The sequence below is a fragment of the Palaemon carinicauda genome, chromosome 21 (assembly GCF_036898095.1).
Source record: "Palaemon carinicauda isolate YSFRI2023 chromosome 21, ASM3689809v2, whole genome shotgun sequence".
NCBI classification, from domain to species: Eukaryota; Metazoa; Arthropoda; class Malacostraca; order Decapoda; family Palaemonidae; genus Palaemon; species Palaemon carinicauda.
This window is the reverse complement of record NC_090745.1, coordinates 124,783,674-124,798,673: the sequence shown is the minus strand read 5'-3', so window position 1 is coordinate 124,798,673 and position 15,000 is coordinate 124,783,674. Positions and strand designations below refer to the sequence as shown.

The 15,000-nt window shown below is 31.9% G+C and overlaps 1 protein-coding gene across 1 annotated transcript in view; it reads left to right on the top strand.

Annotated features, from left to right (window-relative positions):
• LOC137615479 (neural-cadherin-like) overlaps positions 1 to 15,000 on the top strand; it is a 493,287-nt gene that overhangs the window by 275,493 nt on the left and 202,794 nt on the right. Inside the window, exon 2 of the mRNA XM_068345392.1 lies at positions 7,801 to 8,389. Coding sequence (XP_068201493.1) covers positions 8,128 to 8,389 — 262 coding nt within the window. The 5' untranslated portion in view covers positions 7,801 to 8,127. The remainder of the gene's footprint in view (positions 1 to 7,800; positions 8,390 to 15,000) is intronic.

Below are 15,000 nucleotides of genomic sequence, written 5' to 3'. Positions count from 1 at the left end.
CTCTCTCTTATGGAATAAAGATGGAATAGGGAATGGACTCTCTCTCTCTCTCTCTCTCTCTCTCTCTCTCTCTCTCTCTCTCTCTCTCTCTCTCTCTCCACATGTTTCATCAGTAAAAAGTTCCGTAATGAGGTTTGAGTAATTAAGAAAGAGAACCCAAGGCTAGAACTGTTTTAAAAATGGATCACTTAAGGTGTTTTTTAAGGAAAAGTTTGTAAGCTTCGTTAATTAAGACGTAATGTGTAAACTTCAAGAAATGCAAATTCCTGCAAATCTTCTAATGGTAAATAAGCTCTGAGAGATGATTAGGAATGTAATTTTGTTTTCCATCCTCTAAGAAAAAAAAAAAAAACACCCTGGTATTTCTCAGCAGTGTTTCTAAGCTCTCGGAGATGATATGGAATGTAATTTTGTTTACCATCCTTTAAGGGAAAAAAAAAAAAAAAACACCGACGTTTTTTAGCTACTTGATATCGGGAAGGTATAAAATAATGAACTAAGTGTGAAATAGATTACTTGAACAGCATCGTTTAAAACATTATCAAATCATTTAATCAAAATTAATATTTATTGACATAAATCTATAAGGTTTGTGTTTTCATTTATTACAACTTGCACAAAAAGTGAAAGCAACTATACATATTTATTAACAAATAAGCAAAGAAACGAATGTTATCTGTAAAGCCCTTTTACAGATTTCATATTTATTACAAACAAGAATTGTACATGACTTTATACTATAGCCTCGAGTGACTATCTAAACACAAAATTATTAGTGGCTCATCTAGGGCAAATTACTATCCACTTTCAAATGAATGAAGAGGTAAGGGGATTAAGCCACATGGAGAGAGAGAGAGAGAGAGAGAGAGAGAGAGAGAGAGAGAGAGAGATTAATATTAAGTATACGGTTACACGTCGATATGAAGGATGCATAACGGAAAATTTCCTAAACGAGTTCCAAATCATTAAGCATTCAATTCTATTGTTAAATAGTTTTTACTTGAAAATGAAGGAAAACTAAAAAAGAGACGATGTTTAGCTCTAGTAAAAATAAAAAAAAAAAGAAAAAGAGACCTGTTTTTCTACTCTACATACAAACTAAAAATTATACAGAATGCTTGGCTGTCTAGTAAAAAAAAAACGCAAAAGAGACCTGTTTTTTTATTCTACGCATAAACAGAATGCTTGGCTCTAATAAATAAAGAAAAGGCAAAAGAGACCTGTTTTTTAATTCTACGCATAAACAGAATGTTTGGCTCTAATAAATAAAGAAAAGGCAAAAGAGACCTGTTTTTTTTATTCTAAGCATAAACAGAATGTTTGGCTCTAATAAATAAAGAAAAGGCAAAAGAGACCTGTTTTTTTTATTCTACGCATAAACAGAATGTTTGGCTCTAATAAATAAAGAAAAGGCAAAAGAGACCTGTTTTTTTTATTCTAAGCATAAACAGAATGTTTGGCTCTAATAAATAAAGAAAAGGCAAAAGAGACCTGTTTTTTTTTTTATTCTACGCATAAACAGAATGTTTGGCTCTAATAAATAAAGAAAAGGCAAAAGAGACTTGTTTTTTTATTCTACATAAAAATTAAAAATGAGACGGAATGTTTGGCTCTAGTAAAAAAAAAAGAAAAAAAAATAATAATAAACCGCTAGAGACCTATTTCTTTTCATTACATGCAAACTAAAAATTGAGACAGAATGTTTGACTCTAGTAAAGATGAATGCAAATGAGACCTATTTTTTCATTCTACATACAACCTAAAAATAAGACAGAATGTTTGACTCTAGTAAAGATGAATGCAAATGAGACCTATTTTTTCATTCTACATACAACCTAAAAATAAGACAGAATGTTTGACTCTAGTAAAGATGAATGCAAATGAGACCTATTTTTTCATTCTACATACAATTTAAAAATAAGACAGAATGTTTGACTCTAGTAAAGATGATTGCAAATGAGACCTATTTTTTCATTCTACATACAACCTAAAAATAAGACAGAATGTTTGACTCTAGTAAAGATGAATGCAAATGAGACCTATTTTTTCATTCTACATACAACCTAAAAATAAGACAGAATGTTTGACTCGAGTAAAAAAAAAATGCAAAAGAGACCTTTTTTTTATTCTACATAAACTAAAAAAAGGAGACAAAATGTTTTGACTCTAGTATATATATATATATATATATATATATAAAAAGAAAAAAAAAATCCAGACACCTGATTTTTTTTCCAATCTACATTTCTTCCATCATATTCAGGACCCTCGCTACAGTCTTCACAGTAATGAACACAATCGAAAACCATTTGCCTTAGCTCGCAATTTCCCTCTTCTCTCCCTGACCCGGCTTTTCAATGCTGCTTCCCCTTAGCTCAAGTCTTTGCAAGACTCTCAATTCAGACGGCTTTATTGTTTCTTGCTCCATTGGGTTTTGCATATACAGAGCTTCCATCAAAACCAGACCTTTCGAAATTGCAAAATTCGCTGTGTAACTTTCCAGAATTGTACTATTCACTATTTTCATCAACATCTAAAACATAAAGACTTTCCCTTTTTATTAATTTTATCAACATCTAAAATATATTCTTCTTCTTCTTTGTCTGCATCCTTTCCTACGTTCATGTGGGATCGATGTTTCTAGCCAGCGTTCTCCATATACCTCTGTCCCACACTTCATCAACGGTTTCTATTGACTAATTTTATCAACATCTAAAACATAATAACTTTCCCTTTTTACTGCTTTTATCAACATCTAAAACATAGTGACTTCCCCTATTGACTACTTTTATCAACATCTAAAACGTAATGACTTTCCATATTGACTACTTTTATCAACATCTAAAACGTAATATCTTTCCCTATTCACTATTTTTATCAATATCTAAAACATAATGACTTTCCCCATCGACTACTTTTATCAACCTCTAAAACATAATGACTTTCCGTATTCACTAATTTTATCAACATTTAAAACTTAATGACTTTCCCCTATTCACTACTTTTTCATCAACATCTAAAACACAATGACTTTCACTATTCACTACTTTCATCAACATCTAAAAGATATTGACTTTCCCTGTTCACTACTTTCATTAACATCTAAAATGTAAAGACTTCCCCTATTCACTACTTTTATCAACATCTAAAACATAACGACTTTCTCTATTGACTACTTTTATTAACATCTAAAACATAATGACTTTCCCTATTGACTACTTTTATAAACATCTAAAACATAACGACTTTCCCTATTGACTACTTTTATTAACATCTAAAACATAACGACTTTCCCTATTGACTACTTTTATTAACATCTAAAACATAATGACTTTCCCTATTCACTACTTTTATCAACATCTAAAACGTAATAACTTTCCCTTCTCCATGTATCTTTCAGTCTGTCTGTCTTTCCTCATATGCTATCGAGAGAATCAAATAATGAATGACACATTTTGAATAAATCATTAATGAAGACTGCATTCATTTTACTTGATTATCTTTCGCATGTCCAAAGTTCTTCCAGAATCTTAAAAGCGTCTTCTTCATTTTGGGATGCACCCACCAACCACCTCATCAACTGAGAAAACAAGAGAACAATAAGAAGGACGCAATCTATTCTGGAGAGGTAATCCAATTGCAGACAAAAGAATCCAGACAAGATTTGAATTTCAAACAGTTTATGATACACGAGACGTAAATTCCGAGGACTTCGCGAGTTTCGTCTTCAAGTGGAAGGAATGCAACACTTTGAAACTTGAAAAAAAAAAAATCCAAAAGGGGAATTTTTGTTGTACACTCGTACAGAGAGTACAAGGAAAGTAATGTAACATATCGTACAGAGAGTACAGGGAAATGTAATGTAACATAAAATGTTGGAAATAAACATTTCCTTTTTTATATTAATACCTACTCTTACAAAAAAAACACCGCTTGTGTACATCTATAAAATTTGGATATTATTATTATTATTGTCATATGCTAAGCTAAAACCTTAGTTGGAAAAGTCCAAGGGCTCCAACAGGTAAAAATAGCCCAGTGAGGAAAGGAAACAAGGAAATACATAAACTACAAGAGAAGTAATAAACAATCAAAATAAAATATTTCAAGAACAGTAGCAACATTAAACTAGATTTTTCTTATAGAATCTATAAATAAAAAAAAAAAAAAAAAACAAGAGGAAGAGAAATAAGACCGATTAGTGTGCGCGATTGTACCCCCAAGCAAGAGAACTCTAAACCATGACAGTGGAAGACTATGGTACAGAGGCTATGGCACTACCCAAGACTAGAGACCAATGGTTTGATTTTGGAGTGTCCTTCTCCTAGAAGAGCTGCTTACCATAGCTAAAGAGTCTCTGCTACCCTTACCAAAAGGAAATTAGCCACAGAACCATTCCATTCACGTAGTTAACCCCTTCGGAGAAAAATAATTGTTTGGTAATCTCAGTGTTGTCAGGTGTGTAAGGACAGAGGAGATTGTGGAAAGAATATGCCATACTTCTCAATGTATGTGTTTGTGTTCTGTAGGCAAAGACAAAATGAGCCGTAACCAGAGAGAGAGAGATCCAATGTGGTACTGTCTAGCGGCTCTAGCCAGACAAAAGATCCAATAAATCTCTAGCGTTAACATCTCAACGGGTGGCTGGTGTCTTGGCCAACCTACTGCCGCCTTTGTTCGTGTATAATAGCAAATATTTCGTGAGATGTAAACAATTTATTATTCACAAGAGCTTCATTGGCTTTCATGACATCCTATAAATTGCAGTCTCTTCTCGATGTTACAATGAAATTTAACAAAACTTAATATCTTTTGAAAATATTTTTCTGACGAATCCTTTATTTATCTAAACAAGTAACTAATCTCAACTGGTATGAAATACTCTTATTTCTAGAAATCCTTTATACATTTCAACTTTTTCATAAAAAGTTATCATTCTTCTTTTAAAATATGCGATGGGTTTTTTCTTTGCTTCAGTCTATTTTACCTTGGGAATAGAAATTATAAGCACTTGTGCTATCTTCACACAGTAGATAAATCATATAGAAAAACATGTAATTTAATTTTCATGATCTGGTCTTTACAAATTACAAAGTTCAACTTCTCTTCTACCGCGAATGAGCTTACAAATCCCCTTAATAATTTCCTTTAAAAAATTGGTATCATAATACAAGCTAAGCATTTAAAATCTTTCATATTATCTGCTTGATTAATTTCAAAATTCTTTCAGGATTGCCTAAGTCACTAACTAGTACAGACCTTCCTGTGCCTTCAAATCCAGTTATATGAATTAATATAAGTTACATTTTTCCTTCAATTACATTTTTCCTTTACTTTCAGGACATAGTAAAGCAATTGTTTTAGAGTAAAGCAAAATCATATCTCAGAGGAAGTTGGCAAAACAAGGAAAGCCACGTAAAACCTCTTTTTAATTGAGCTAAAATCCTATCTAATCTTACTTCTCAACTAACCAGAAAACATATCTGCACTCTCTTTTGTTCTTTTTAGTCTTTTTTTTTTTTCATTTACACCGAACCACTTCGTATAGATCATCATTCAAGGACTCAAGCTACTTTCCTTCTTAAGAACATACTGTACCAACCGTGTGTCACACGATCGTACATAGTACCGACATTTCATTTTGTGTATATATTATGCTTGTATCTTCGCTCTCCCCTCACACTAAAAAGAACCTGAAATAATATGTATGTTTTTCTCACCGTTAATTGTTCACCGGTGTGGTGTCGGTTGAACAGGAAATTTCCTGTTGCATTGAACCTGAAATAATGTGTCTGTTTTTTTCACCGTTAACTGTTAACTGGTGCGGTGTCGGTTGAACAGGAAATTTCCTGTTGCATTGAGTTTTTGTATATAAAGGCGAGTGTTCTGTAATAAAGTTACTCAGTTTTGAGTCACAACCTTCTCTCGGCTCGTCACAATACTGATGAAGTCACTCATAAGTGGGCAGATGAGCCGAACAAATCTGCTTGTCTTATGTTCTCCACAGTGGATGGCCACATTTTGAAATCGATCCCATGCCAGTGTTCAATTATGCCATGAATAACCTTGAGAGGCCAACACTCCCCCAGGCAAAAGTGAGATCCACCTTCAAGACGACACATAAAAGATAGGCAAGATCAGGTGACGCTTCTCCACTGACTTGAACTCAATTCCAAGTTATTTTGCTGGAATAGAAATATCAGCTCAAGGACTGTTGTTAGGTTCACTGAACCCGAGTACGATGATTCTGCTCTGATAACTTTGTGACACAACATCGATATAAAAAAAAGAGGCTCTGCAGCATAAAAATACCATGTAAAAGCTACGCTAGGAATAGGGAAGATGCAACAACATTCACATTTTTTGCTTAAAATCATTAACAAAACGGTATCGCTATCTAAGTATATTCATTCCAGCACCTATTAAAAAAATATTAGTCAAGGAAAATCAGTATAGTTAAGGTCTTGACATTATCAACACAAACAAAAAACGAAAAAAAAAAAATAAATAAATTGATGGAAATTTATATAGCTAGCTCTTATTTTGTCTTATTTCATTTTTATATTTAACAATCATTTTCAATTTATTTTCTTTCAAATAGTTTCAGAATCTTCGTTTTATTAATTAATCATATATCAATATGAGGTGAATGTTATAATCTTAATTGATATACCCTTTGATTGTCTTTAATATTTTCGACTCTGATGGTGAAAAATAAAAAAAAAATTCCAAAAAACAAGCAATAAAAATATTTATCAAAACTCCGGTACTGTTATTCACATTGACACTTCGCTTTCCTAGTAATAAACACATACGTGCACTATATATATATATATATATATATATACATATATATATCTATATATATACATACATATATATAATATGTATATACACATTATATATATTTTTATATATATATATATATATATATACACACACATATATACATATATAAATATATATATATATATATATATATATATATATATATATATATATATATATATAATCACCATAAACAAATATCTTCATTACATCTAAAACCATATTGATAAACAAAGTGAAAAATACTAATACCTCTTTTTGATTTATTCTAATTTCGTGCAGTCCCAAATTTACCAGTTAATTAATAACAAATATTTTCATCTCTTGGATATAAGGATGTATACTTTACGTAAGAAACTAATGTACACTATACTATCTTATTTCTCTTCCTCTTGTTTTGTTAAACCTTTTATAGTTTATATAGAAGATTTTTTTTTCTTAATTCTGTTACTCGTCTTGAAATATCTTATTTTTCCTTGTCCTTTCCTCACTGGGCTATTTTCCCTGTTGGAGCCCCCGGGCTTGTAGCATCCTGATTTTCCAACTCGGGTTGTAGACAACCCTAGTTGGAAAAGCAAGATGCTATAAGCCCAAGGCCTCCAACAAGGAAAAATAGCCCAGTGAGGAAAGGAAATAAGGAAATAAATACATGATGAGAATAAATTAACAATATATCATTCTAAAAACAGTAACAGCGTCAAAACAGATATGTCCTAAATAAACTATTAACAACGTCAAAAACAGATAATAATAATAATAATAATAATAATAATAATAATAATAATAATAATAACAATAATAATAATAATAATACCTTTTTCTCCTTTTAATCCTATACACATATCTCCATTACAACCGCGTCAAGACATGTTTTTTTTAAAGGATTCCACTCTACTTCAACACCCCCCCCCCACCCTCACTCCCCCCACCCCTGTTTTCAGAGGTTCTAACAGAAATGATTTCTTTTTTCAGGGCGGAAAAGGTTCAGCGAACTGCAATCCGAAATAGTGAGAGCTATATTTCCAAGGCCTTCCTTCCTACCGTGCTTGCAAACGTCCGAAAGTGGATTATTTAAATGTGATGTGGATTCGATTTGAAAACTGATATGGACATACATACAGAATTAGGGGAAGCGTGAAAATGTTGTCCGATACATTTTAAGTAATCGTTCATAGATCTTTTCTTCTTAGTGACTATTCAACTCGATACACTTGCGGAGATATCTCACGTTGGGTGAATCAAATGGAATGAATACAGCTACGAAGTTTAAAGATTCGACAAGATTCAAAAGACATTCGTATGGCAACACTTACGTGGACGATACATTATGCAACTCAAAAGCCCTCTGCATCAAAAGTAAAGAGAGACGAAAAGAGTCAAGAGGCTGAGGATAAGAATAGAAAAAGTGCAAAGCGGAAGAGACTTGTGAGAGAGAAGAGCGCAGAGGAAAAAAAGAAAACATTCTTCTGTTGGATATTGGCACCCCTGATTGTAACCATGGCAGCCAACGTTCTTCTTCCGATCCTCTTCCCTCTTTCGGATGAACTGGATTATCCAAATGGTGAGTAGGATTTTCGAACTCTTGCATTGTGGCCTTTTTCATTTTCTATTCAAAACCCTCCACCTTTTTTTAGAGTTAAGAACCTTCTGACTACTTTCACTGACCCTGCTTTTTCATAGCAACTTTCGGCAACTTTCATTGGCCCAACTATTTCATAACAACTTCAATTCACCCTGCTTTTCCATGACAAATTTCATTGACCCTGTTTTTTCATGGCAACTTTCATTGGCCCAGCTATTTCATGACAACTTCAATTCACCCTGATTTTCCCTGGCAAATTTCATTGACCCTGTTTTTACATGGCAACTTTCATTGACCCTGCTTTTCCATGGCAACTTTCATTGGCCCAGCTATTTCATGACAACTTCAATTCACCCTGCTTTTCCATGGCAAATTTCACTGACCCTGTTTTTTCATGGTAACTTTCATTGACCCTAGATTTTCATGTCAACTTTCACTAAACCCGCTTTTTCAAGAAATTTCATTAACCTTGCTTTTTCATGGAAAATTCATTGACCCTACTTTTTCATGTCAACGTTCATTGAACCTGCTTTTTCAAGGAAAATTTCATTAACCCTGCCTTTTTTATGGCAAATTTCATTAACTTTGCTTTTTCATAGCAAATTTCATTAACCCTGCTTTTCAAGGCAAATTTCATTAACCCTGCTTTTTCATGGCAAATTTCTTCTACATTGCTTTTTCATGGCAAATTTCATTAACCCTGCTTTTTTCATGGCAGATTTCAACCCTGCTTTATCATGGCAAATTTCATTAACCCTGATTTTTCATGGCAAATTTCATAAAACCCTGCTTTTCCATGGAAACTTCATTGACAGTAGTTTTTTGTATATATACAATTTATTTATAAACTTTTACCTACAAGGAAATTAAGGAAACAAAACCATTCATTTCAGAAACAGGCGTACGAACATGGAAAAAAAAAAAGATGAAAATATACAACTAAACTCATAATAATTAGTTGCATCTCATTTACCATAGACCTCTAAACTGTTCCTCTGACGACTGGAATAAAAATGGTTCTTCCTCCCAAGATTTTTGGTTCCATTTACTCTCATTAATTGGTAATTCATTGTTTGGGAGGAAAGGCGAGCCTCGTGAATAACGAAGTTTTCCAATTTGTATCTGGACTTTTACCTGCTCTAAATGTCCTTGACGACATTAGACTCTCCATTTCAATACTACTTACTTGTAAGCACTCTCAATATTTGCCATTTTCCAATATTTTATTTATTTTTTTAATAAACATTATTCGGCATATCGAATTTCAAATATAATCTGTTTAAAAAGATGATGATGATAATGATGATGACGATGATGATAATTATTATTATCATTATTCTATATTATTATTATTATTATTATCATTATTATTATTATTAACCTTTGAAAACTTAAATTAAAAGATCTACTTCATCAAGCCCTCCAAACATTTGCCATTTTCCATTATTATATTACTTTTTCAATAAAACTTATTCACCAAAACGAATTTCGATAAGCTAGTTAAAAAAGATAATTCTTAACATTAGAAAACATAAGTTAAAAGAAAAATTCAACATATCTAAAAAATTTGCAATTTTTATTTCTTTATGATTTACATCAGAAAATTTGGGATAAATGAAAAACAATTTTATTCACGATAAAAATTTCTAAAAAAGGCTTAAATAATTTCAACTGGAATGGTTAACTTGACAGACCCCACTTATAACTTAAGGATTTACTTATAGCAAATAATGAACGTAACCACATCGGCCTTTACATATTCAAAACATATATTTTTTTCCAAAGAGTGTTTTGTCAGTAACTTTTCTTAATTCTATTTTTAAATCTTTCAGTGAACTAATCCACACATATTTTCTTAATACTCCAAAATCCTATTTGAGACAAAATAACTAAAGCCTTCAGAGAGCACATCATCCACGTAAAAAGCACATCAACTATCCACCAATCAAACTCCACTTAAAAATAAAAAGTATATCAACCATCCACCAATCAAACTCCACTTAAAAATAAAAAGTATATCAACCATCCACAAATCAAACTCCACTTAAAAATAAAAAGTATATCAACCATCCACAAATCAAACTCCACTTAAAAATAAAAAGTATATCAACCATCCACAAATCAAACTTGTCACTTATAAACAAAAAGTATATAAACCATCCAAGAAAAAAAAACTCGTCGCTTCAAAATAAAAAAATATATTAACCATCCACAAATAAAATTCGTCACTTAAAGATAAAAAGTTATCAACCATCCACAAATCAAACTCGTCACTTAAAAATAGAAAGTTATCAACCACCCACAAATCAAACTCGTTACTTAAAAATAAAAAGTATATCATCTATCCACAAATCAAACTCGTCACTTAAAAATAAAAAGTATATCAACCATCCATAAATCAAACTCGTCACTTAAAAATAAATATCAACCATCCACAAATCAAACTCCACTTAAAAATAAAAAGTATATCATCCACAAATCAAACTCGTCACTTGAAAATAAAAAGTATATTTACCATTCATAAATGAATCTCGTCACTTAAAAATAAAAAGTATATCAACCATCCACAAATAAAAATCGTCACTTAAAATTAAAAAATTTATCAACCATCCACAAATCAAACTCGTCACTTAATAATAATTAGTATATCAGCCATCCACAAATCAAACTCGTCACTTAAAAATAAAAAGTATATCAACCATCCATAAATCAAACTCGTCACTTAAAAATAAATATCAACCATCCACAAATCAAACTCCACTTAAAAATAAAAAGTATATCATCTACAAATCAAACTCGTCACTTAAAAATAAAAAGTATATTTACCATTCATAAATGAAACTCGTCACTTAAAAATAAAAAGTATATCAACCATCCACAAATAAAAATCGTCACTTAAAATTAAAAAATATATCAACCATCCACAAATCAAACTCGTCACTTAAAAATAAATAGTATATCAACCATCCACAAATCAAAATCGTCACTTAAAATTAAAAAATATATCAACCATCCACAAATCAAACTCGTCACTTAAAAATAATTAGTATATCAGCCATCCACACATCAAAATCGTCACTTGAAATAAAAAAATATATCAACCATCCACAAATCAAACTCGCCACTTAAAATAAAAAGTATATAAACCATCCACAAATCAAACTCTTCACTTGAAAATAAAAAAGTATATTAACCATCCACAAATCAAACTCGTCACTTAAAAATAAAAAGTATATCAACCATCCACAAATCAAACTCGACACTTAAAAATAACAAGTATATCAACCATCCACAAATGAAACTCGTCACTTAAAAAGAATCTCAACCAATCATATATCAAAGTGATCACTATGGAAATGTATCAACCAATCAGAGAACAAGCTGACAATTTGAATAGTTTAACAACCAATCAGAGAACAAATAGTTCTTTTGATAAGTGTCTCGCTTATTAGATCAGAATAAATCTCAACCAATCACACGTTCATTTGAAAATCATATATATATATATATATATATATATATATATATATATATATATATATATATATATATATATATATATATATATATATATATATATATATATATATTCTACATCGATCCAAAAATATACGGAATAACATGAAAATTTAACAATGAGCAATTTTTATAAGGATGGGCACAAAAATTAAAAGAGAGAGAGAGAGAGAGAGAGAGAGAGAGAGAGAGAGAGAGAGAGAGAGAGAGAGAGAGAGAGAGAGAGAAATATAAGGACAGGAAACAAACAGAGAGAGAGAGAGAGAGAGAGAGAGAGAGAGAGAGAGAGAGAGAGAGAGAGAGAGAGAGAGAGAGAGAGAGAGAGAGAGAGAGAATATAAGGACGGGAAACAGAGAGAGAGAGAGAGAGAGAGAGAGAGAGAGAGAGAGAGAGAGAGAGAGAGAGAGAGAGAGAATCATGAATACTTCCTCGTGTATAGTCAATAAAGCACAGCAATGACAATGCACCAACAGATATCGATTACATCAATTCCGTAATCAGATCCAAGAAACCCGACTTGTTTTATTTCACATTCTCTGTTATTGTACCTTGGAAACTAAAAGAGGTTTCAAGATTTTCATTTACAGATATACTGTATATTACTTAGATATCAGCTTGAAAAAAAGGATTTATTTTTCATAGATATACGGATGGTAGTTCATCGACAAAGGTCAAAAGGTTAAGCCATGGCACTCAACATATATAGATATAATCATGGACGAAGTATGTCATAGGCAAAAGTTCAGAGCAAGATTTAATAAGAATCAAAGTGACGTCATAGCCAAAGGCAGTTTAGATGATGGTATATAATCGTCAAGACAGAGAAGCGTCAAACACGAGTATCATATGCAACCGTACTTTAAAGGTTTAAAGGCCGCTCATGATTGGCATAGGCATGGGACAGTGACATTGCCCTATCAAGCAGGACAATGCCTTAAAGACTGACCATATATATCTATGATCAGAGCCCAAGCCCCATCTCCACCAAAGCTAGGACCAAGGATGGTCAGGCAATGGCTGCTGATGACTCAGCGGGTAGACCTATAGGCTCCCTCAAACACCCCCATCCTTAGCTCACAAAGATGGTGAGGTTGCAGCGACCAAAAAAACTAACGAGTTTGAGCGATACTCGAACCCCAGTCTGGCGTCCACCAGTCAGGGACGTTACCGCATCGGCCACCACAACCCAGAATTATACAGGGAGAGTCATCACCGTCAAATACATGATCAATCAGTTACCAAAAGCCCGAAAAATAAAAAATAAAAATATTATGTTTCTAACTTGACACAACTGTTAAAAAATTTATCCAAGTTAATAAAAATTGCTTTTACAGGAAATGAAGCAAATTATAAAAGAAAATGTTTTTTTTCTCTAAAATAAAAACGGCAGTTCCTGAAAGAAAAGTTTGAAAATGTTATTCCTAATCTCTCTCTCTCTCTCTCTCTCTCTCTCTCTCTCTCTCTCTCTCTCTCTCTCTCTCTCTCTCTCTCTCTCTCTCTCTCTCCAATGCATATTAAAGACAAGACATTACACAATTAGTTCATGATGATAAATCATTTTTAAAAAGATTTTTTGAATAGTAAATGAAGAGAACACACTAGCTTCCGAAGGTCGATCATTATAATGAAAACGTTAAAAACCGTAATTCAATTAAATGTCGACTGATTCAACAGCTACTGATTGAACATGTGTTTTGCCTAGCAAGCAATAGGGAAAGCAAAAGTAATTGAAATCTAGATATTAATCTCTGGCACTTTCGTTCAGTTACACTGTTAAAAATTTGCACTAAAACGGTAAATGCCTGGCAACATTTATTCCAGGATTTTTACTGTTGTAAAAAAGGATATATTGACGCAAAGGAGTGGTATAAGGGTCACCAACCCGTAATATATAAGAACAAAGTAAGGTAAAATTACAGTCGTTGTATTTTACTGAAATACGGCTGATAACAGTATATTTTTATGGAGAATTTCCGATTGAAACTACGGTGTTTCTTTTAACAGTAGTTTGTTATGCATGTTGCACAAGATTTTTCATAACTCTGACCATCCTTTACATTCAGATCTTCCCGGACAGTTCCATCGTGTTCGTAATACTAGGCATGCAGTTAATTCTACACAGTCATGCCTACTTCATCATAAGACTCAATATTACACAGTTTTCTAGAAGTTTTATTCCAGCTGTGGCCAAATCAAGGAATGATCTTCCTTATCAAGCAGTTGAATTGGGGAAACTTTAAAAGTTGAAATTTGCAATGAATGTTTTTATGTTGAACAGGCTGACACAAATCTTTTTTATGGTTTATATAAGAAAGATCTGTTTTAATGAAGTTACTGTTCTTAAAATATTTTACATTAATTGCTTATTTCTTCTCATAGTTTATTTTCTTTTCCAACTAGGGATGTAGTTTGACTAGTGATGATGATGATGATGATGATAATAATAATAATAATAATAATAATAATAATAATAATAATAATAATAATAATTTTGTCGTCATTTCAGAATCTTATCAGCATCAAATCAAATCATAATAATATAATAGTCTTATGAACATTTTCATTTCATGGTACGCAGTTGATGAAAAAGGAAAGGAAAAACAGGTACCAGTTAAAATAAAGTGAAGGTTTATCAATACTAATCTTGTTTCATGGCAATTCGTAATAATAAAAATGAATTACAAGCAATAAATATGACGTTAATGTCATATTTGAACACCAGACGTTGTTTAATAACAGCACCTGTCATATTGATTAAAATTTATACCACCAACCTCGATGAAGAAACAGTCATCTTCAGACAAATACATTTTCGGGTCGCGAACAATGTAAGTTACCAAACGTTAATAAAGTTAAAATCTTGAATCTTGAGGTTGGAAATACAATAGGAAAAATATTTATTGATAAGTAAATGAAATAAAATGATTAATGATTTCTTTCTTCAGAATGATATTAGATTAGATACATCGTTACGTTCAAATTATCATTATTATTACTATTATTATTACTACCTAAGCTACAGAGCCTAAGCGCTCCAACAGGGAAAAATAGCCCAGTGAGGAAAAGAAATAAGA